The 22,029-nt window shown below is 42.4% G+C and overlaps 1 protein-coding gene across 1 annotated transcript in view; it reads left to right on the top strand.

Annotated features, from left to right (window-relative positions):
* The first annotated feature begins 817 nt into the window (after positions 1 to 817).
* The window catches only part of BSN (bassoon presynaptic cytomatrix protein), a 446,730-nt gene continuing 425,518 nt past the window's right edge, over positions 818 to 22,029 (top strand). The window contains 2 exon segments of the mRNA XM_030569366.1: positions 818 to 991; positions 994 to 1,208. Coding sequence (XP_030425226.1) covers positions 910 to 991; positions 994 to 1,208 — 297 coding nt within the window. The 5' untranslated portion in view covers positions 818 to 909.

The raw sequence follows: 22,029 nt of genomic DNA, 5'->3' as shown, positions 1-22,029 counted from the left end.
ATAGGTAATGTGTCTGGGACAGGATGGCATGTGCCTGCCCTCTGCCAGTTTTCCACTGGAATGTGGTCCCTTGGAAAACATAGCCAGGGGTGTAAGGTGGAACAGGTCTTTGGCTGCTGTAATTTATTATTTATACTGGGGCAGCTTGAAATCAAGGAGCCATAACCAGCTTCTTGACTGCCTTCCCACTCTCTTTTGTCAAGTGGGTCTAGCACAATAGACAACCGGGGGCCATTATTTTTGAACAATCAGCATTTGCTCTTTTATAGACTTCTGTTTTTCTGTTTTCTCTTAGTATAAGGTGTTGCAAAGTCATTTGTGAGGAGATAGCCAGCACACACTCAACTATCAGCTCAACAGGAATGGCCAGGCAATTAGTGTTCCTGGGAACTGAAGCCCGTGCTGCATTGTGAATTCATCAACTGATGCTGGAAGAGTGCTAAGCCCTTTCCTGGCAGTCTGCTGTGTACTTCTCATGATGTTTTCCATGAACGATGTGGTGATACCCCCAAGATTCTTCTGGAACACACAATGTAACCCAATTATACGTGTGTAACCCAAGTATACAGAGAAGGTTTAAAGTATGTGAAATTTAGTTTGTTCTCATCCTGCAAGGTACTGAGTGTCTGAAATTGCCAGAGTTGAAGGAATTCAGCACCCTCTAAGATTGCTTCATTATATCTCCAGTGGCCTTGATATATGAAAGTTTGCATTTTTGTTATGTATTGCATTTCAAGATTTGGATGTAATCACTGAATCCTCTAAAACTTGGTTTACATACATGTTGTTTTTTAATGATATTTCAGCACACCAAGAAGACCAGCTCAATCGAGATCTCCCAGTTGGAGAGAGATCAGCTTCCCCCATCCCTTAAACAGTCCTGCCCAGACCCATGAAAGCACAAGAGAGATGCTGAGCCATGGTCACGCCAGCCAACAAACAGATGGACCTAGGAGGACACTCCAGGTGGACACCAGAATTCAGAGATCAGGACATCTCCCTCTGTATCACCAGATCGAGGCAGCACCCCTACCTCGCCTTACTCTGTACCACAAATCGCACCCCTTCCAAGCAGCACACTTGTCCTATATGCAAGACAACAGAACTCACCTCCTCTCCCTAATCAGCCAAACTTCAACACTTGTACACAGTGTCACAACAAGGTCTGCAACCAGTGTGGATTCAATCCCAACCCCCATCTCACTGAGGTAATTGCTTCTTTTATTTCTCAGATTTTCAGCCTGAAATTTTTTACTCGAAGGTAGCAAGTAAGATTGCTCTAACACCAGATCACCTTTGGTGTTTTTAGGACTGGGAAACAGTCAGGGTTGTTTTCTCAGGAAACATCATGTGCTGCCAAATAGTTTAAATTTCAGGCAGTCTTGCATGCTCTGAGCTTTGAGATTGATCCTCATCTTCCACGTTCATGACAGGTTAGCATCCTTATCCTTTAATGGTGACACTGCCGGCTAATCAGTGGATGGTTGTAGTGATCTGAGGACAGGAGAGGAAGAATGGGAAGCATATATAAGGGAAAAGCTTACCGGATTCTCAAACTGGGGTCGGGACCCTTCAGAGGGTCGCAAGCTGTTAGCCTCCACCCCAAACCCCGCTTTGCCTCCAGCATTTATAATGGTGTTAAATATATAAAAAGTGTATTTAATTTATTAGGGGGGGGTCACACTCAGAGGACTTGCTATGTGAAAGGGGTCACCAGTAAAAATTTTTTGGGGGCCACTGGCTTAGATCTTCTTGGAGGTACCGTTTTCAATCTAGATTTCCTTCCCCCCCCCACTTGCCCCCTCCACCCAAGGCCATGGATTTCCTGACCCAGGTTAGTTCCACTGCAAAAGAAATGTCATAGGTGTGAAGGGTTGTACCATAGTGGAATCTTCATGAGGTGGTGACCAGTGGCAGAACAAGTATTTGAATGCTGAATATTTCTGATTCTGAGTGATACAGGTGATAGTTTTTGGCTGTGAATGCCTGACAGAATTGGAAGCAGATATTTTTTTCTGACGAGGTGGGAGATAAGTGAGAATAATCATTTGCAAGTTAATGTCTACTTGTAAAGTGTTTCAACCAAGGTGTCTGATGCGGGCTGTGTAAAATTGTAAGCATGAGATTCCCGGAGGCAGATTTGACAGTGTTTGAAATAGTTGAGTGATGTAATGCTGAGGACATGTAGGGTGTGGGACTCTTTGAAACACCCCGATCGCTCTTATTTACGTTTATGACTTTAATTATGGGTACATGTAAATTCCTAGCTGAAAAGAACAAGGTAGATGTACTTTTGTAGCTGTTAAGGAGATGTCTAATTGAGACTATTAGTATCCATAAAACTTTCCCAGGTAATAAAAAAAATCTTAAATCCTAAGATTTTATTAAAATGTTCAAAAGTGCTTATGTGAGTTAGGAACCCAAATCCAAGGGAAGTTGGGCTCCTAAGTCACATAAGTGCTTTTGAAAATTGTCTCCATAATTTCAGTGATCTGCCAGTGAACTCCTCTGGATTCTCACTTCACTAACAGAAGAATTTCCATTTCTAAATGTTGTTGCCTCATATAAGCCTCATTGCTGTCAATATTGTTCTTTGGAAAGGAGGGGTTAGGAGGACTACTATCCCTTGCATAGCAAGGGGTATATGATACTTATTCCAGCTGCATGTTTCTTTATAATCATTAGTTAGGCTCACAATAGAGGTCTTTCTATGGGATAGGGGAGTAGGCCAGATACCCGGACACAGTGTTGGTATATAATACTCTAAATACTTTTTATGATTACAATATAAACTGCACTCGCTCCACATTCATGCCGCTTTCATACTGCATCAAAGTCTGGAGATCAGAATGAAATCCTGATGTCCAGTCGAAATTCAGTCCGATCACAAGGTGTGGCGAGCTGGCACTGCGTACACCTTCTTTATCAGGGCTCTGGCTGATGTCTGACTCCAATTTCAGAAATGTCAGGCAACTGTTTATAGACAAGTCTGTCTCGTCATCAGCTCTTTGTCTTTGTTTCCTAGGCCTTTCACCCATATCTCCAGGAAAACTGTTCCGGGCAGGCCACCATAATCCAAGACATTCCATTTCCTCTTATGGACATGACAAACTCTTTAACACCAACCAGTCCTTTACCACTTATAACCTGAAATCCTCACTTCAGTTGCCAACACGTACCTCACGTACTCATGTCAAGCACATAGCATTAATACTAGGCCTCAATGGCCTATAGCATATTACAACATATACTACTATATATCCCAACAGTCCCCTTTTGATACATGATTAATAACATTGATTATTGTTTCAGAGTAGTTGCCGTGTAAGTCTGTATCCGCAAAAAAAAACAAGAGTACTTGTGGCATCTTAGAGACTAACAAATTTATTGTAGCATAAGCTTTCGTGGAGTACAGCCCACTTCATTGGATGCAAGTGGTGGAAAATACAGAAGGAAGATACACACACACATGGAACATAAAACAGTGAATGTTACCATACACATTATAAGGAGAGTGATCAGTTAAGGTGATTGTCAGCAGGAGAGAAAAATAACTGTAGTGGTAATGAAAATGGCCTATTTCCAGCACTTGACAAGGAGATAGAAGGAACTGGGTAGAGGGAAATAAGCATGGGGAAATAGCTTTACTTTGTGTAATGGCCCATCCGCTCCCAGTCTTTATTCAAACCTAATTTAATGGTGTCCAATTTGCAAATTAATTCCAATTCAGCAGTCTCTCGTGGAATCTGTTTTTGAAGTTTTTTTGTTGTAATATTGCAACTTTTAGGTCTGTAATCGAGTGGCCAGGGAGGTTGAAGTGTTCTCCAGCTGTTTTTTTAATGTTATAATTCTTGACGTCCGATTTGTGTCCATTTATTCTTTTACTTAGAGACTGTCTGATTTGGCCAATGTACATGGCAGAGGGGCATTGCTGGCACATGATGGCATATATTACATTGGTAGATGTGCAGGTAAACGAGCCTCTGATAGTGTGGCTGATGTGATTAGGTCCTGTGATGGTGTTCCTTGAATAGATATGTGGACAGAGTTGGCAACGGGCTTTGTTGCAAGGATAGGTTCCTGGGTTAGTGTTTTTATTGTGTGGTATGTGGTTGCTGGTGAGTATTTGCTTCAGGTTTGGGGGCTGTCTGTAAGCAAGGACTGGCCTGTCTCCCAGGATCTGTGAGAGTGATGGATCATCCTTCAGGATAGGTTGTAGATCCTTGATGATGCGCTGGAGAGGCTTTTGGTGGGGGCTGTAAGTAACGGCTAGTGGTGTTCTGTTACTTTCTTTGTTGGGCCTGTCCTGTAGTAGGTGACTTCTGGGTACTCTTCTGGCTCTGTCAATCTGTTTCTTCACTTCAGCGGGTGGATATTGTAGTTGTAAGAATGCTTGATAGAGATTTTGTAGGTGTTTTTCTCTGTCTGAGGGGTTGGAGTAAATGCAGTTGTATCGTAGAGCTTGGCTGTAGACAATGAATCGAGTGATGTGGTCTGGATGAAAGCTGGAGGCATGTAGGTAAGTATAGCGGTCAATAGGTTTCCAGTATAGGGTGGTGTTTATGTGGCCATTGTTTATTAGTACTGTAGTGTCCAGGAAGTGGATCTCTTGTGTGGACTTGTCCAGGCTGAGGTGATGGTGGGATGGAAATTGTTGAAATCATGATGGAATTCCTCAAGGGCTTCTTTTCCATGGGTCCAGATGATGAAGATGTCATCAATGTAGCGCAAGTAGAGTAGGGGTGTTAGGGGCGAGAGCTGAGGAAGCGTTGTTCTAAGTCAGCCATAAAAATGTTGGCATACTATGGGGCCATGTGGGTACCCATAGCAGTGCTGCTGATTTGAAGGTACACATTGTCCCCAGATGTGAAATAGTTATGGGTGAGAACAAAGTTACAAAGTTCAGCCACCAGGTTTGCTGTGACATTATCGGGGCTACTGTTCCTGATGGCTTGTAGTCCATCTTTATGTGGAATGTTGGTGTAGAGGGCTTCTACATGATTATTGTATCACTTTTATGATTTTGCAAGCAGCTCAGCTTTATATATTCCTGATTCAAAACTCCTTGTCGTTTTCTTATTTGACAATACAAACACAGCATGACAAAGGTTTCATAGATAGATTCTTATATTCTAGGGTCAGAAGGGACCAATGTGATCATCTAGTCTGACCCCTGCACAAAGCAGGCCACAGAACCCCACCAATCCAGTTCTATAACAAACCCTTAACCTATGCCTGAGTTATTGAAGTCTTCAAATTGTAGTTTGAAGACCTCAAGCTGCAGAGAATCCACCAGCAAGTGACCCATGCCCCACGCCTGCAGGGGAAGTCGAAAAACCTCCAGGGCCTCTGCCAATCTGCCCTGGAGGAAAATTCCCTCCCGACCCCAAATATGGCCATCAGTAAACTCTGAGTATGTGGGCAAGACTCACCAGCCAGTACTCAGAAAAGAATTCTCTGCAGTAACTCAGATCCCATCCCAGCCAACATCCCATCACCAACCACTGGGCATACTTATCTGGTGATAATCAAAGATCAATTGCCAAAATTAGGCTCTCCCATCATACCATCCCTTCCATAAACTTATCAAGCTTAATCTTAAAGCCAGATATGTCTTTTGCCCCCACTACTCCCCTTGGAAGGCTGTTCCAGAACTTCACTCCTCTAATGGTTAGAAACCTTCATCTAATTTCAAGTCTAAACTTCCTAGTGTCCAGGTTTATACCCATTTGTTCTTGTATCTACATTGGTACTAAGCTTAAATAATTCTTCTCCCTTCCTAATATTAATCCCTCTGATATATTTATAAAGAGCAAGCATATCCCCCCTCAGCCTTCTTTTGGCTAGACTAAACAAGCCAAGCTCTTTGAGTCTCCTTTCATATGACAGGTTTTCCATTCCTCGGATCATCCTAGTAGCCCATCTCTGAACCTGTTCCAGTTTGAATTCAGCCTTAAACATGGGAGACCAGAACTGCACACAGTATTCCAGGTGGGGTCTCACCAGCGCCTTATATAACAGTACTAACACCTCCTTATCTTTGCTGGAAATACCTCGCCTGATGCATCCTAAAACCGCATTAGCTTTTTTAACGGCCATATCACATTGGCGGCTCATAGTCATCCTGGTGATCTACCAATACCCAAGGTCCTTCTCCTCCTCAGTTGCTTCCAACTGATGCGTCCCCAATCTATATCTAAAGTTCTTATTATTAATCCCTAAATGCATGACCTTGTACTTTTCACTATTAAATTTCATCTATTACTATTACTCAGTTTACAAGGTCGTCCAGATCTTCCTGTATGATATCCCGGTTCTTCTCGTGTTAGCAATACCCCCCAGCTTTGTGTCATCCGCGAACTTTATTAGCACATTCCCGCTTTTTGTGCCAGGTCAGTAATAAAGGGTTAAATAAGATTGTCCTTCCAGCCTGACAGTTCACCCTTCATACGACCCATTGTAGTCTCACCTTAACCAGTTCCTATCCACCTTTCAGTTCTCATATTGATCCCCATCTTTTCCAATTTTAACTAATAATCCCAATGTGGACACCGTGTCAAATGCCCTTACTGAAATCGAGGTAAATTAGGTCTATGCATTTCCTTTGTCGAAATAGTCTGTCACCTTCTCAAAGAAGGAGATCAGGTTGGTTTGGCATGATCTACCTTTAGTAAAACCATGTTGTAATTTGTCCAATTACCATTGACCTCATGTCCTTAACTACTTCTCCTTCAAAATTGTTTGTTCCAAGGACCTTACATACTATAGATGTCAAACTACAGGGCCTATAGTTACTTGGATCACTCTTTCTCCCTTCTTAAAGATAGGAACTACGTTAGCAATTCTCCAGTCGTACGGTTACAACCCCTGAGTTTACCGATTCATTAAAATTCTCGCTAACGGGCTTGCAATTTCATGTGCCAATTCCTTTAATACTCTCGGATGAAGATTGTCCGGGCCCTCCGATTTTGTCCCATTAAGCTGTTCAAGTATGGCTTCTACCCTCAGATGTGGTAATATCCACCTTCATATCCTCATTCCCGTTTGTCATCCTTCCATTACCCCTAAGCTCCCATTAGCCTTATTAAAGACTGAGGCAAAGTACTTATTTAGATTTGGGCCATGCCTAGGTTATCCTTAACCTCCTTTCCATCTTCAGTGTGTAGCGGTCCCACTTCTTCTTTCTTTGTTTTCTTCTTATTTATATGGCTATAGAACCTTTTACTATTGGTTTTAATTCCCTTTGCAAGGTTCAACTCTACTTGGCTTATAGCCTTTCTCACTTTAATCCCTACATGTTCTGACCTCACTAAGATAGCTTTCCTTGCTAATCCCATTCTTCTTCCACTCCTTGTAGGCTCTTCTGCTTTTTCTTAATCACCTCTCTGAGATGCTTGCTCATCCAGTTGGTCTACAACTCCTGCCTATGTTTTTTTTTCCCCTATCTTGGGATGCAGGCTTCCGATAGTTTCTGCAGCTGCGACCTCTAAAGTAATTCCTGGCCTCTTCTGCATTTTGATCCACAAGTTCTTCAGGTCCAATCCACTTCCCTAACTAATTTCCTTAATTCTTTAAAGTTAGCCCTTTTGAAATAAAAACCCTAGTCCCAGATCTATTTTGTTTATCCTTCCATCTAGTTTGAACTGAATTAGCTCATGATCACTCGAACCAAGGTTGTCCCCTACACCATTTCTTCTATGAGGTCCTCACTACTCACCAAAACCAATCTAAAATGGCATCCCTCTTGTTGGTTCTTCAACTACTTAGTGAAGGAATCCATCAGCTATCACATCCAGAAAAATTTGAGCCCTGCTATTCTTGGTAGCACTTGTACTCCAGTCTATATCTGGGAAGTTAAAGTCTCCCATGATCACACATTTCCCATTAGTGTTTACTGCCTTAAAACATTAAAGAGATCTCTATCCATATCCACATCAGATCCCGGCGGGTCTGTAGCACACCCCAAGCACTATCTCAGGGGAGGCTCTAGTAACTTTTTTTCCCAGTGTGATTTTTGCCCAAACAGACTCTGTTTTGTCCATTCCATCACTTCTTATTCTTTACAGTTAACCTCCTCATTGATGTACAACGCTACTCCACCACTTTTGCCTTTATTCTATCTTTCCTAACAGCACATAGCCTTCAATACCTGTACTCCACCACATTTCTGTTATCCCTATAATATCCGGTTTCACTTCCTGCACCAGTAGCTCTAGTTCCTCCATTTTGTTCCCTAGGCTCCTCGCATTAGTGTACAGACATCTTAATTTTTGCCGTTTTGGCTTCACTCACATTCTGTACCCTGTTAGGCACAGACATTCTACCAACAACATCACTGTTAGTCGTTATCTGCACTATCCTTCCTCCTTATGCCAATTCTTCTGTCACACGGCTGTATCCCCTCTTACTTTGTTTACTTCCCTCTCAAGGTTAAATTCTGCTTGGAGATCTCCCGAACATCTCCCAACCATCTCCCCAAATTTCTAGTTTAAAGCTTTCTTAATCAGGTCGGCGAGCCTCCATCCTAGAAGTCTATTTCCCTCCTTGCTCAGGTGAAGTCCATCCCGAGAGAACAGTCTTCTGTCCGTAAATGCTTCCCAATGGCCATACATCCCAAGCCCTCCTTATAGCACCACTGCCTGAGCCATATGTTTGATCACCATAATCTTGTCACACCTTTGTCGCCCTTCTCTAGGAACCGGCAGAATCCCACTGAAGATCACCTGAGCCTCGATTTCCTTAAGCGTCTTCTCCAATCTGGCATAGTCTCCTTTGATACATTCCAGAGAGTAACTAGCTGTATCATTCGTTCTCACATGAAGGACAATCAACGGATTCTTCCCCGCTCCTGCTAGTATCCTTTTCAGCCTCAGGTCCACATCCTGTATCTTAGCACCGGCATACAGCACACCCTTCTGTTCTCCCGATCGGCTCTAGTCACAGGCCTGTCTATTCTTCTCAGTAAGGAGTCTCCAATCACGTAGACCTGCCTTTTCCTGGTGACAGTGTGCTTCTTCCGTCTATCTCCCCGCACCACCGGCTGCAAGTCCTCTCGATTCCTACTCCCCCTCGCAATCCTCCTGGGGCTCATATTTGGTGTTGCCTCTATTGACTCCTCCCCTCCTCTTGCAGGACTATCAGCTCTTCTCTTTTTCTTGCCCTCTCTCCTTCAGCGACCACCTGCTCTGCCCCTTGCTTCATGTTTCCACTCTGCAAACCTGTTCCTGAGTTCAATTTCTCCTTCACTGGCCCGTCTTTCCTCTGTCTGTTCTCTTAGTCCACATGCTTCCACCATCCACTTTCCTCACCCAGCAGTCTCTCCTCAAATTCTTTGGTCCTGCTTCCATCTGCACATCTGAGCTTATCCCTTCAGCACCCTCGTGTCTGCGCTCCATCATCTGCTCAAATCCCCTTCTGAACTCAACCAGAGTTTGCACCCCGCATCTCCAGTCCTCGGATCTTCTCTTCCATCAGCTCTTCATGCAGACAAAGCTCTTTTCAGGCACCCCCTCCAGGATCTTGTACGTGCCGGAGCTTCCACATCCAGTCATCCTCATTGTGTCTTTCACTGCTGTCTCTGTATCAGTCATGGCCTTCCCACCTGACGCCTGGTAGTCAACACAACACAAGCCCCCAGCAGGCACCAGACCACCACCCTATCCCTTGACTTGTTTGTCGGTTCCTCTGTCTTAGTCTCCCCTGCAACCTTCCTCTGGAAACTCCCTCTGAAACTCCCCTATTTACAGCTCTGTTTGCTGGCTCCTGTGCTGCTGCAGCTGTCTGTGCTGCTGCCTGACTGGCTGGCTCCTTATATAGGACACCTAATCAGGTAAGCCCTGCCCCCTAATCAGGGCTCCGCTGCTCTCCCAGCATACTGTCCCTAGCAGCCTACACACACACACACACACACAACACACCACACACACCACACACACACACACCCCACACACGAACAATATAACATAGGATGCAATGCCAGGAGGGCTATGGCACTGGGAAACCATCCTTTAACGACATCGTACCAATGGTGAACTTTAAATTCTCTCCCTTGTTTTCCCAATATATGATCATTATGCAACAAGATACTTATCTCTCCTAACTGGGCAGATTTAGCAGCAAAGAATACTCACCCACGAAAGCTCATGCTCCAAAACGTCTGTTAGTCTATAAGGTGCCACAGGATTCTTTGCTGCTTTTACAGATCCAGACTAACACGGCTACCCCTCTGATACTGGGCAGATTTAGACATTCTTTGCATATTACTTTATTCTTTTACTTTTATCAACTGATTCCTCCCGTCGTTCCCGGTGTACCCCTAGATCTAAGGACCACTCCACATTTTTTGATTCCCAGACAATTTCCTTTTTAAAAATAAGGGTCCCCGATAAAAAGTCCCTTCAGTAATAACCTCCATTACATTAAATTTGCGTGACTCGGACCTTTTTCTGTCATATTTCTCCAAAATACATATTTTTCAGTGATTACCACACAATTGCCTAAATCAAACACACTTGTGCCATTAGGGGCTAAATGCTGTATTATACATTGTCCACTTTAATGGTTTAGATAACATCCCTCTAAGGACCAAGTTAGCTGTGGGCACACCCATTTATTTTGTCCCCACCCCCCACAACGTTTTGTCAGTTCCACCAATTTATAGCACCCCTCTTCCTGGATCAGATGTGTTCCATTTATTTCTATTTGCCATAATTCTCTGTTAATAATCTTGGGCAGCACCCGGGCCGTAGGTGCTCTTTCTCCCCTTGTTATAGTATAATTGCCAATTCTGAACCTTAGCGTCCAAAATATGGGTACTAGCATGAATTCCCCTAAGCTTAATTACCTGCTTAGATCTGATAAGCTGTCACCAATCAGGAATTCGAGTGCCTGATACACTCTGGTCCCCCCAAAACCTTCCCTGGGGACCCTCAAGACCCAGACTCCCTGGATCTTAACACAAGGAAAGTAAACCCCTTTCCTCACCGTTGCCTTTGTCAGCCTTCCCCTCCCTGGGTTACCCTGGAAGATTACTGTGATTCAAACTTCTTGAATCACAACCCAGTGAAATTAGGTCTCCTGGAGAGAGAGACAGATTCACGCTCCGTGAATCTAAAACAAAGGGATTCCACCCTTCCCCTCCCTTCTCCTTCCCTGTTAAGTACAGACTCAATTCCCTTGAGCCTCAACAAGGGGGAAAAAAATCAGACAGATCTTAAAAGCAAAACTTTTAATAAAAAGAAAGAAAAAGGTAAAATTCATCTCTGCAATTTAGATGGTAAAAAGTTACAGTGTCTGTCAGCTTATAGAAACTAAAAAGAAGCCTCCCCCCCCAGCAAAATACAATTTAAAATACTTCCAGCAAACTACACATTTGCAAATACAGAAACAATCAAAAGACTATAACCCCCTTTCTTACTAAATTACTCACTATAAAAGACTGTAGCAGGGAGATTGGCAAGAAACCTGGTTGCACGTCTAGTCCCTTCCAGGACCCAGAGAGAACAAAGCAAAACCCAAAAACACAAACAAAGGCTCCCTCCACTGAGATTTGAAAATATCTGTCTCCTGATTGGTCCCCTGGTCATGGTTTGGTTCCCTGTTTGTTAACCCTTTACAGGTAAAAGAGACATTAACCCTTAATTATCTGTTTATGACACCCCTGCTCCCCTGTATTATGTAATAGCATCCTGCCCTTCCAATCCTCTCTTAGAGTGGTTTGATTCCGATTAAACTCAACGTGTTTCTTCCATCCTATAATTCGTTGTTTCCATATATGGGAGTCTTTGAACCATTCAAAGGACCATTGCCCATTACTCAGTAGATTGACTATCCTCTCTATATACTGTGTCCCATAAGCTTGCATCTGTTCACATTGTATTGCTAATGCAGTTTTGTTATTAATTTCTCGCATTTAGATACATTTCCAAGGCTTGTATTTGTTTTAATTGAAGCACTTAATTGAAGCATTCCTTATTCCATGCTCTGATAATATGCCAAAATTTTGTATTATATGCATCTGTATGGCTCCCAAAATCTCACCCAAAGTTGACATTTTCCCCTATAATGTCTCAATATCAAACAAATTCAACGCTGTCCCCAGCACCAATGCCACCCACAAGATATTCTCCTATACTTCTCTTACTACTTTTAGCTCCATCTCCCCATTGTTGTTGCCATGCTAGTAATAGAAGCAAGGCATATGGCATACACTCTGAATGTTGTGCGCTCACGTTTAATTGCAATCCCTCCAGCCAAATTGTTTGTTTGTTTGTTCCACAGTAGTTGGGGCTTCAGTTACTTCCCCCCTTCTATATGGATGTTCATCTGCTGCGATTCTTGATATGGTTTTATTTATTGGTGTTTGATTAAGAAACATAATATACTGACCATATCCCCAAAAGTATATTCCCCTATCAATTCTCTTGAAACAGCTTAATTTTACCATTATGGAAGAGTTTACCATAACGTCATACATCCACACTTTGAGAGGTGTTGACTTCTTCCATCCCACATGGACATTACTCCATTCTTTTTTGTGAATCACATCCAGGGTAGTTACGTTAAATTCCAGAAAGTGCAATTCAGGATGTTTATATTTGGGTTATTTTCATTATAATTAAATTCAAATATCAACCAGCCCTATCCTTTTATAATATAAAAATACCTCCCTTGCTTCTCCACATCCTTTGGTTTTAAATATTCCCCTGTCAAAATCTTACCATTTCCCTACCATATTTCAAATTTCACCTCAAAAGGTTTCCCCTCACGTGGTTTTGTTTGGTCCCATTTTCCCCATTGTGTCCCATGGATGGTTGAACATATTTTTTCCTCTTTAATCCATACCTGCACTTTAGAGGTGCTCCCATTTGTGTATCTTTGTACCCCTAAGCTTCCCCAAATACTCACAAAACATAAAAACCAGAAACCATATCCCCACCCTTCAGGGTGCCATCAACTTTGCTGTTTTCCCCTAATCGTTGGGATTTCTGACAGTGTTAGAACTTTTACTTTAAAATCAATCTTCATTCTTTGCAAACTTTTCTTTTGTCTGGTTCCACTTTTGCACTCTTCTTGTGTTGAGGTCTTGGCCATTATTCTGAAAATATTGTCCAGTGCCTTTGACTATACTACCCCAAGCGCCTTTGCTAAGCCTTTGCTAAACTCTTCTGTCTTTGCTTGAGCTCTGGTATTCTTCTACCTAATATGTAATTCACACAGCACAATCTATCAACCAGACAAATAATACAAAGTAAAGCAAGCATAAGTAGGAAGCCAATTGCAAAAATTTTAGCACCATGTCCACATTCCCAATCCAGGATCTGGTTGGGATATCCTCCTGTGCAGTTGGACATTCCCCTTTTAGCTCTGTAAAACAAACCATGTAAAACAAACCAAAAGGTTATCTAATCTTTGGGCCATAACTTTAATTGCGATATGTGTACCCATTTCCCCTTTTCTTCCTTATTAATTTGCACTACAATGGGGGAAATTTTATTCACAATTGAAAACGGTCCAACCCATTTTGATTTCAAAATATGATCTTTTGATGTCGGCCTCAGATACATCACCTTATCCCCAGCGTTCCACAATTTTGTATCCTGAGTGGCCTGTTAGTCCACATATTCTTTTGCTTTCCAAATTGCAGAATGGTGTTCCATTCTGTGCATCTGAAGAAGTGAGCTGTAGCTCATGAAATCTCATGCTGAAATGAATTTGTTAGTCTCTAAGGTGCCACAAGAACTCTTGTTCAAATTGCATCTGTTAGTCTGAATTCCATTTTCTTAAGTTTCATCAGTAACACTTTAACCCACTGGGTAACTGACACTTCTTCTACTTCCCCTTCTCCTGGGTATAGTAGAGGGCTCCACAGTCTATAGGCCTTCCATAAAGAATTTGGTATGGCTGGTACCCTATACCTAACCAGTCACTACTTCAGATTGCCTCCAACACCAATGGTAATTTCTCATCCTTTACTTGCCTCTTGTACTACCTTTCGCAGAGCCTACCTAATTGTTTGATTCATTCTCTGTACCAATCCTGATGATTAAGGATGGTAAGGAATGTGTAACTGCTGTTTTGTTCCTAAAGCCTTCAATAAACCTTTAACTACTTCCCCCACAAAATGCTGCCCGTTATCTGAATCAATCACTCCTGGAGTTCCAGACCTGCTAAAAACAACTTCCCATAGTTTCTTAGACTGTGCAGTATGGTTCCAGGTATGAATCGCCTTCACCTGTCCGGAAAAGGAATCTACCACCACCACCAGATACTGATTTCCCCTAGAAGTTTTCAGCAACTTATCAATATTCCATGGCCCTGCAATTCTCTGATGTAATAATGGCCCTGCACTAGGTGTTCTATTGCTGTTTTCCATGCATTTTATACAATTTGTAAGAAATCTCTCTACATCCTCCCGTTGTCTAAGCCAAATTCTGATTTGTTTTACCTTAAAAAATGTTTTTTATTCCTTGATGTGCCATGGAGTGGCAGACATTAATGATTTCTTCCCTTTGGGTTTTTTCAGGGACTCACTTTACCTCTCCTGTCTTTTTGTTCACTGTGTACCCCCTTTACACTCCAGTTTCCCCATTTATCCTCTGGCTTAATCTCCTGCACTATAGCTTGCGCTCTAGTAACTATCACAGCTCTAAAAGGCTCCATTGCTGCTGCCTTGGCCAAGGCATCAGCATTATCATTCCAAAATTTTTTATTCCCCTCTCGCTTTTGATGACCTTTTCTAATATGTCATACCTTCAGTTTCCCTGGATTCTTTTTTAACTAGTAATAAATTTGCTTCCAGTCTTCCTTTTGGACTAAGCCTATACAACAATCCTTGTACTACAAAATCTGAATCCATATAAACGTTTAATGCAATCCAAGGTTCCATTCTTCCATTCTAACAAATCACTAAGGTGGATTTGATTTAAATCAAATTGATTTAAATCACTAATCAGGAAGACTCGATTTAATCATGGATTTCTACATAAAAATGCATTCTTATTGGTTGTTATAACTTAATACACATTCTTCACAACTCAGGGATAGATGTAGGTTTCATTTTTAGAAGGTACACACTATGCATTTTAAAAGTGATTTATTTTGAAAACTTTTCAGATTCGTTTTACAGTTATATCAGAAAATGAATGATTGTTCGGTAATTTCATTTACCAAAGGTAATTGAAGCAGATATTTATGAAGTCATTGAGAGGTGAACTATCTCCAGTTCAACAGGTTAATCATTAATATTTGGAGGATTTTCTTGCTATGTTGTATTAGGAGGAGAACATCACGAGATAGACAACAATGTTATGTATTCTGGATTTTTTTTCTTCAACAAACATAGTATTTTAACAAAACAGGCATATGAATTTTTGAATTTAGTTGAACATTCAAGTTTTTTAAAATCAGGTTTGTTTTTGTTTGTTTTTAACTAACATAGTTAAATGAAATATTAAAAGAAAATCAACTGTGTCAGCTTGGTCAACGTGAGAAACTTAAAATACTGGCTTCTGCAGCTAATTGAGTCCTCTTCACCTTCATTTTCCTGTTTGTTCATAATCTGGAAAAGAAAAACAAGCTTTCCTGCTTTTTCAGGTCCCAAACAATTTCTCAATTTGGAATGAATTAGTCCAAAGGAAGAAAATATTCTTTCTATACCGGCAGAAGAAGCTAATGCTGTTTAGAGTGAGATTATCACTTCAACAGTCTCTGAACCCAAATGCTTAACTGATATCCACCAGTTCACTGAGGTGACTTTCTTTAAAACATCAGCAGCAAATATATATTTCTTGAATGGTTCACCCTTAGCTCTGAAATTTATTATAATTGGCATTATGGAGGGATGATTGCTGGATGTCCATGTCATAGCCAACTCCTCTTCTTCAGCAGTTAAGGTTTGACCCTGGTACTGAGTATTGAGAATATTTGCAAGAAAATGAGCTGGAGATAGTGCTTGTCCCATTTGTTTTTTTTTAATGCTTGTAATTTAACTGTCATTGCATATTTCTCTTTTTAAGATTTCACTCTGTTCCTTCCAAATTTCAACAGCATCAGCAATAAAACAACTATTTCCCGGCATTTTGTTCAAATAGTTTTCAGGGTACTCAGCATGTGTTCAACATTTCTCTTAAGCCCAGCGCTGAGAACATTGGCTGTGACAGTGCCATCTATTTTTTTTTCACGATTTTGTTCACTAACTGTCATCGGATTAGGCCAGTTCTTGATATAGTGCTCAAAACAGTCCACTACTGAGTTCCATCGCATGTCTTGTGGCAGAGTTAGCTTGGTTCCTCCCACTTTTTTCAGAGCAGCTGCTGCAAAGTGGTTGTTATGGAAGTATTTTTCAATTTCAACAACATTAGCCTTTATTTCTGGAGCACTGAAGTCTTTGGCTAGGAGGTGCATCAAATGAACATTGCAACCTATGTTATTATCTTGGGACTCTCTTCACTCTCTTCTAAATAATTTATTCTCATCTTGGATACATTTGCAGCATTGTCTGTGACCAAGCTGTGTACTAGATATTTGAATTTTTTTTCACAGTTTGTTATAGCTTTTACTGCTACTTCTTGTGAGTATTCTGCTGTGTGTGCATTTCCTGATGTATCAGTTGTTTCTGTAAGGAACAGAATCCAGACTAACATGGCTACCCCTCTGATACTTTTGTAAGGAAGACATTCCTTTCTTCTATTATCACACAAGCCCATACAACAGGATCTTTGTGGATATTGCTCCACCCGTCAAGACTCAGGGTTAACAATTTTACCCTCTAGACCTTTTGCACACTGCCCAATTTCTCTTTCATACACTTTATCCAGCAATTTGACTGCGCCATCTTCTCTCTTGGGTGGATTGTATCCTGGTCTTAATGACTGAACCATATTAATGAAGTGTGGGTTCTCAATCATACGGAAAGGAGAGTTTGTTGTATAAACAAACCAGGCAATTTTTTCATCTATTACCTCTTTTTGTAATCTGCTGGTTCTTATCACAAACTTATCAATGGTTGTTTCCGGATGATGGAGATTTTTTTTTTCTTTTTGCTACAGGAGATATACTGTGGCTCTGTGACATACATAATGTGACTGAAACACTATCATTGGCGTATAACTCTGAAACTATAGAAAATTATGGTGATCTTGAAGGTGGATAGTCTTCAGAACCCTGTATGTTGAGGATGGATTCTCCTAAACAAAATAAGACAATTGTGGCAAATTGCTGGCACTACCATGATGGGCCTCGCGCTTTCTTTCTTTCTTTTCTTTTTTTTTTTGGGGGGGGGCAGGGATGGTGATGTCAGGGCACCATTTCTTGCCCCTGAACTGGGATATTAACTGCACCACTAGTATCCTAGAGGGAGGGACCTGGGCCCGCCCTCTACTCCGAGTCTCAGCCCAGGGGACCTAGGGATAGCAATAAACCACTTGAACTAGCGGTTCCTTCCCCTGGGCTACTTCCCTCTCCTGCCCTTCAGCTTGTGGGGGCTTCCTGCCCTCCTTCTGCACAAGCCAAGTGTCCCTTTACCTAGGGTCTTGGCAGGGCCGTCCTTAGGATTTATGGTGCCCTAGGCGAGATTATTAAACTGCTGCCCCCATGCCTGTCTTGCTCTTAGCAACGCAAACATAAGCTTACAGTTCTGGAAAACTTGCCACATGCATGTTATTAAAACCAGTTTAACTTAATTAAGCACACTGTAATGCTGATGGACTAGCACTAAAGAAGTAGCACTATAGAAAAAATTCTGATTTGCCAGAATGATGCAAATAATATCATTTTTTTTAATTTGTCAACATTTTATTGGAAATTTCTATGAAGAGGTATTGAAACAAGGATTAGTTTTTAATTAAAAGGAATCTTTCTGGCTTTTTTGGCTGCAAAATCAGTAATAATGTCATCGTATGACAAAGACAAAGTGATGTCTTGTTCGACTGCAAGAATAGCAAGACCAGTCAAGTGTTCCTGACTCATTGTAGAGCAGAGATAGTTTTTAATGAGCTTTAGTTTTGAAAAACTCCATTCTCCTGATGCTATTGTTACAGGAATTGTTAGTAGAATATGAGTGGCAATGTACACATTAGGATATATGTGAACAAGTTTACTGGTATGAATAAACTGTACAATGTCCATCATCGATTTTGCATGTGGCAACAACTCAATTTTTCGTACAGTTCAAATCCATTTAAATCAAAACGATCACCGTGCTTCAGGAGGCTCTTTAGGTCAGGGGTCCCCAACGTGGTGCCTGCAGGTGTCCCGGCTCCCACAAGGGCCTCTCAGTGCATCCACGTACTGGCCGGAGGATGAGCCTCTGCCAAAATGCCACCAAAATTTGGCATCATTTCGGCTGATGCTTGTATGCCACCACAGGCCTTCATCTGGTGCCCGCCAGACGAAAAAGGTTGGGGACCATTGCTCTAGGCTCTTGCACTTAGTGATTAGTTGCTCTTGTTTTCTTATTTCGTTGAATTTAGTCCCGTCAGCCCGCTGCCAGCTGAGTGAATGCAATCCCAGGCTGACAGTGGGTTGAGTGGCTCAGCCGGGGTCTCAGCCTCTGGCCTGCTCAGCCGCTGCCAGCCTGGGGTTCCTTGGGGGTCCCCAGGCCAGCAGTGGGTGCTGAGTGGGGCCGGCGGCCGGGACCCTGGGTGCCAATGGGGCAGCAGCCGGAACCCCAGAGCAGCGGCGGGCTGAGCCGCTCAGCTCGCCGCTGCATGCCATCAAAAATCAGCTTGTGTGCCACCTTTAGCATGTGTGCCATAGGTTGCCGACCCCTGCTCTATACATTAGTAAGGAGATGAGCATATTACAGTTGTTGGAGGGCTCTATTTAGCAGTAACAGGGCTATAGGAAAGTCAGTCAACATTTTTTGTTTCTCTCATGAAAACTGGTCCACTCCCCTCCCCATACCAAACTTGTCACAAATAACTGTCAACAACATAATTTTCTGTTTTTGCTAAGATATTGATTTTAAAAAAAAAACTGTTGAAATTGAATTCAGGATTGTTAGCAAGCATTTTTGGCAAACAAAGTTGTTAAATGGCACTTTAAATGGCAACACAGTACTGCTTTCATGCTTGGCTCACTCCCCAGCCTGCTGGTCCAACAGCTGCAGTAGAGGAGGAGATAGGTGGAAAACTGCAGGACCCCAAAATCCACCTCTTGGGGTGCAGAATGGCAACAGCAGCAGCAAACCCTCAGGTCCGATCACACGCCGATGGGTACCACCGCCAGCCCAACGGACCATGGTGAAGTTAGCACAGCATCTGATCTCAGGGACATCATGAATAGCCCAGACCAGTCAAGTGTTGACTGGTCTTGCTAACCCATGGAGCCACAGCAGCTTATCCTGCCCTGTGCAGCTCCCCCTGGATGAGATGGATCACTGCCAGCCCAGGGGAGAGATGCGCTCCCCAGCTAGGGTGATCAGATCCAGATGTCCTGATTTTATAGGGCCAGTCCTGATATATGGGGCTTTGTCTTATATAGGCACCAATTACCCCTGTCTAGGGTGACCAGACAGCAAGTGTGAAAAATCAGGACAGGAGTGGGGGGGAAATAGGAGCCTATATAAGAAAAAGACCCAAAAACTGGGACTGGCCCTGTAAAAGTGGGACATCTGCTCACCCTACCCCAACCCTCTGTCCTGATTTTTCGCACATGCTATCTGACTAGCCCTAGCCCAGCCCTGTGCGACCATTCCAATCCTGGCTGCCTGCCGAGGAAGTGAGTTACTTTCACTTTGATTCCTCAGCAGGCAGCCAGCCAGCCTCCCCTCCCTGCCAGTGCCTCACCAACCCAGCCCTGATGGAGGGGAGGGGGAAAAGAGGGGTGCTCCATGGGGGGGGAGGGAGAAACGAGGGTGCTCTGTGGGGCAGAAGGGAGAAGAATGGACGTTATGGGGGACAACAAAGGATACTGCCAGAGCCGCAGAGCCTGCCTCACCTCACGCCAGGGGAAAGAGTCACACTCACAGGTGATTTCTTTCCCCTACCCCTTCCCAGAGACACCAGCAGCCAATCCCCTCCCTCAGACTTTGCTGCATTCGGCTCTCTCTAGGACTCAGCAGCCCTGCTCTTACAAGCTCCACTGCTTCCTCTCTGTTCAGGCTCTTGCAGGAGCGGTCACTAGGTGGCTGCTTATTCTGCCTATGACTAAGGACTGCCCTGGGTCTTGGTCTTCTTAGCCCACCGCAGCACTTCTCCAAACTTTCCTCTGCTTCCCTCCAAACTGCTCTCTGCTCCAACACCAATCCACTCTGCTTCAACTCCTCCCCTTGTCTGACTGAGGAGGGGTTTCTTATCAGGTAACTGACTTCAGGTGCTTTAATTGGTTTCAGGTGCTTTAATTAATCTATAGCAAACTTCTTCCCTCTACAGGGAATAAGGCTTCCTTCTAACCCTCTCCTGCTGCTCTCTAGTCATGCTGAATCACACAGGGCAGTTATTTAATTGTTATTACCACACTGCTCATTTAGTATTACTCATTGCATTCACTGACAGTACTACTTTCAAAGTGAAATTGTAAAAGGAAGATCTGCCCATTTCAGTTATTTATTTTCTTATCACATCTGCAGCTAAATAGAGTAACAACTATATATTTTGCTCAAACATGAGAATTCAAGAATAGTCCAGAAGGAAGACAGGCATTCCTTAAGAAAGAAGTATGAAATAAAGAAGTTTACCAACCTGAAGATCCTGCATGTTCAGACATGTTCCTTTCATCATCTTCAATGCAGCTTCCTCATGAGAAGGAACACTTCTCATGATGTTGTTTCATTTTTCACGCAGGCCTTGCATTTTTTTGTTGCACTATTTGCATTTGCACGCATGCCTGTCTTACCCACAGGCAGAGGAACTTCATTAAAATATTCCCAAACTGGGTCTCTTTTACGATCTGCTGCCATTATAGGTTTTCCCTTCTAGTGACAGAACGGTATGGTAGATCTCAAATCAATGAAGGCTACACTCAGAAAGACCTCAAGACTTCTGGAATATGCTGCTCAAACAGTTTTAGTTTTGTTTCAACTGCCTGTCCTTCCCTTCTCACATTTATCTCCAGACTTCTCCTTGTTCAGATCTGTTCCACCCTCAACAATCTTCTATTCATTGAACTTTTTGAAACTTTGCACTTTTAGAGAGAAGTAAGGGATTGACTCTGTGTACACAAATGTGCAGAGGGACAATAAGGTTGAGGTCTGTTATTTCTCACCTCTATATATCATTTATTTATTTTAAAACATTTTTGCTGTTAACAAGCATGTTATCTCTGAAGACACAAATCCACAGTTTGAGAACTCTAAAACTAAACATCTCTGATGGTGTCTTCTAGACTGAGTCCCATTGGGTAGACAGAAAGATTAACCTAAATAATCTATACAGAAGTCCCTGAGACCCCACAAGATTGGATCCCTAATCCATGAACTAATTGAACTCATTCACAAAACTTCTTAAACATTTCATGAATATATTGTCTCGTACTATAGAATTAGCATTTATAATCCCTAGTCCACAATGAGACATTGTAGCTCAAAGATATATCTTTAGGTAGTTTTTTTCCTCAAACAGCATTTTATTAAAAAATCTGATTTAAATTAAAAAAATCCGATTTAAAATTTTTTTAATCATTGATTTTTATCCACCCTGCTTTGTAGCTAATAAATTTGTTTGTTTGTTCTACGTGAAGCAGTGCGTTTGGTTTGAAGTATGTCAGAAATTCCCCTTGGGATAACAACCCTGGTGCATATCAATTTCTTTGTTAAATTGACAAACTCATATAAGCTTGCAGTGTCCAGCAGACATAACTGGACATTGCAAGACAGAGGTTCCTAGGGTTGTGTCTGGGATCAGAGATATTGGCTAGGGTCATTCGGTTGCACAATCCAAGGAGCAGCTTACATGCTAGTGGCTGTGCGTGAACAGCCCAGGAGCGGGGGTTCTCAAAGCAGAACAGGGTAAGGCCGGCTCCCAGAGTCAAATATTGGATTAATTTAGTAGGTCACCGGTCTGGATTACACTAGAGGGGAACGTCACATGG

Source organism: Gopherus evgoodei, chromosome 7 (assembly GCF_007399415.2).
Source record: "Gopherus evgoodei ecotype Sinaloan lineage chromosome 7, rGopEvg1_v1.p, whole genome shotgun sequence".
NCBI lineage: Eukaryota > Metazoa > Chordata > Testudines > Testudinidae > Gopherus > Gopherus evgoodei.
This window is presented reverse-complemented; position numbering and strand designations above follow the sequence as displayed.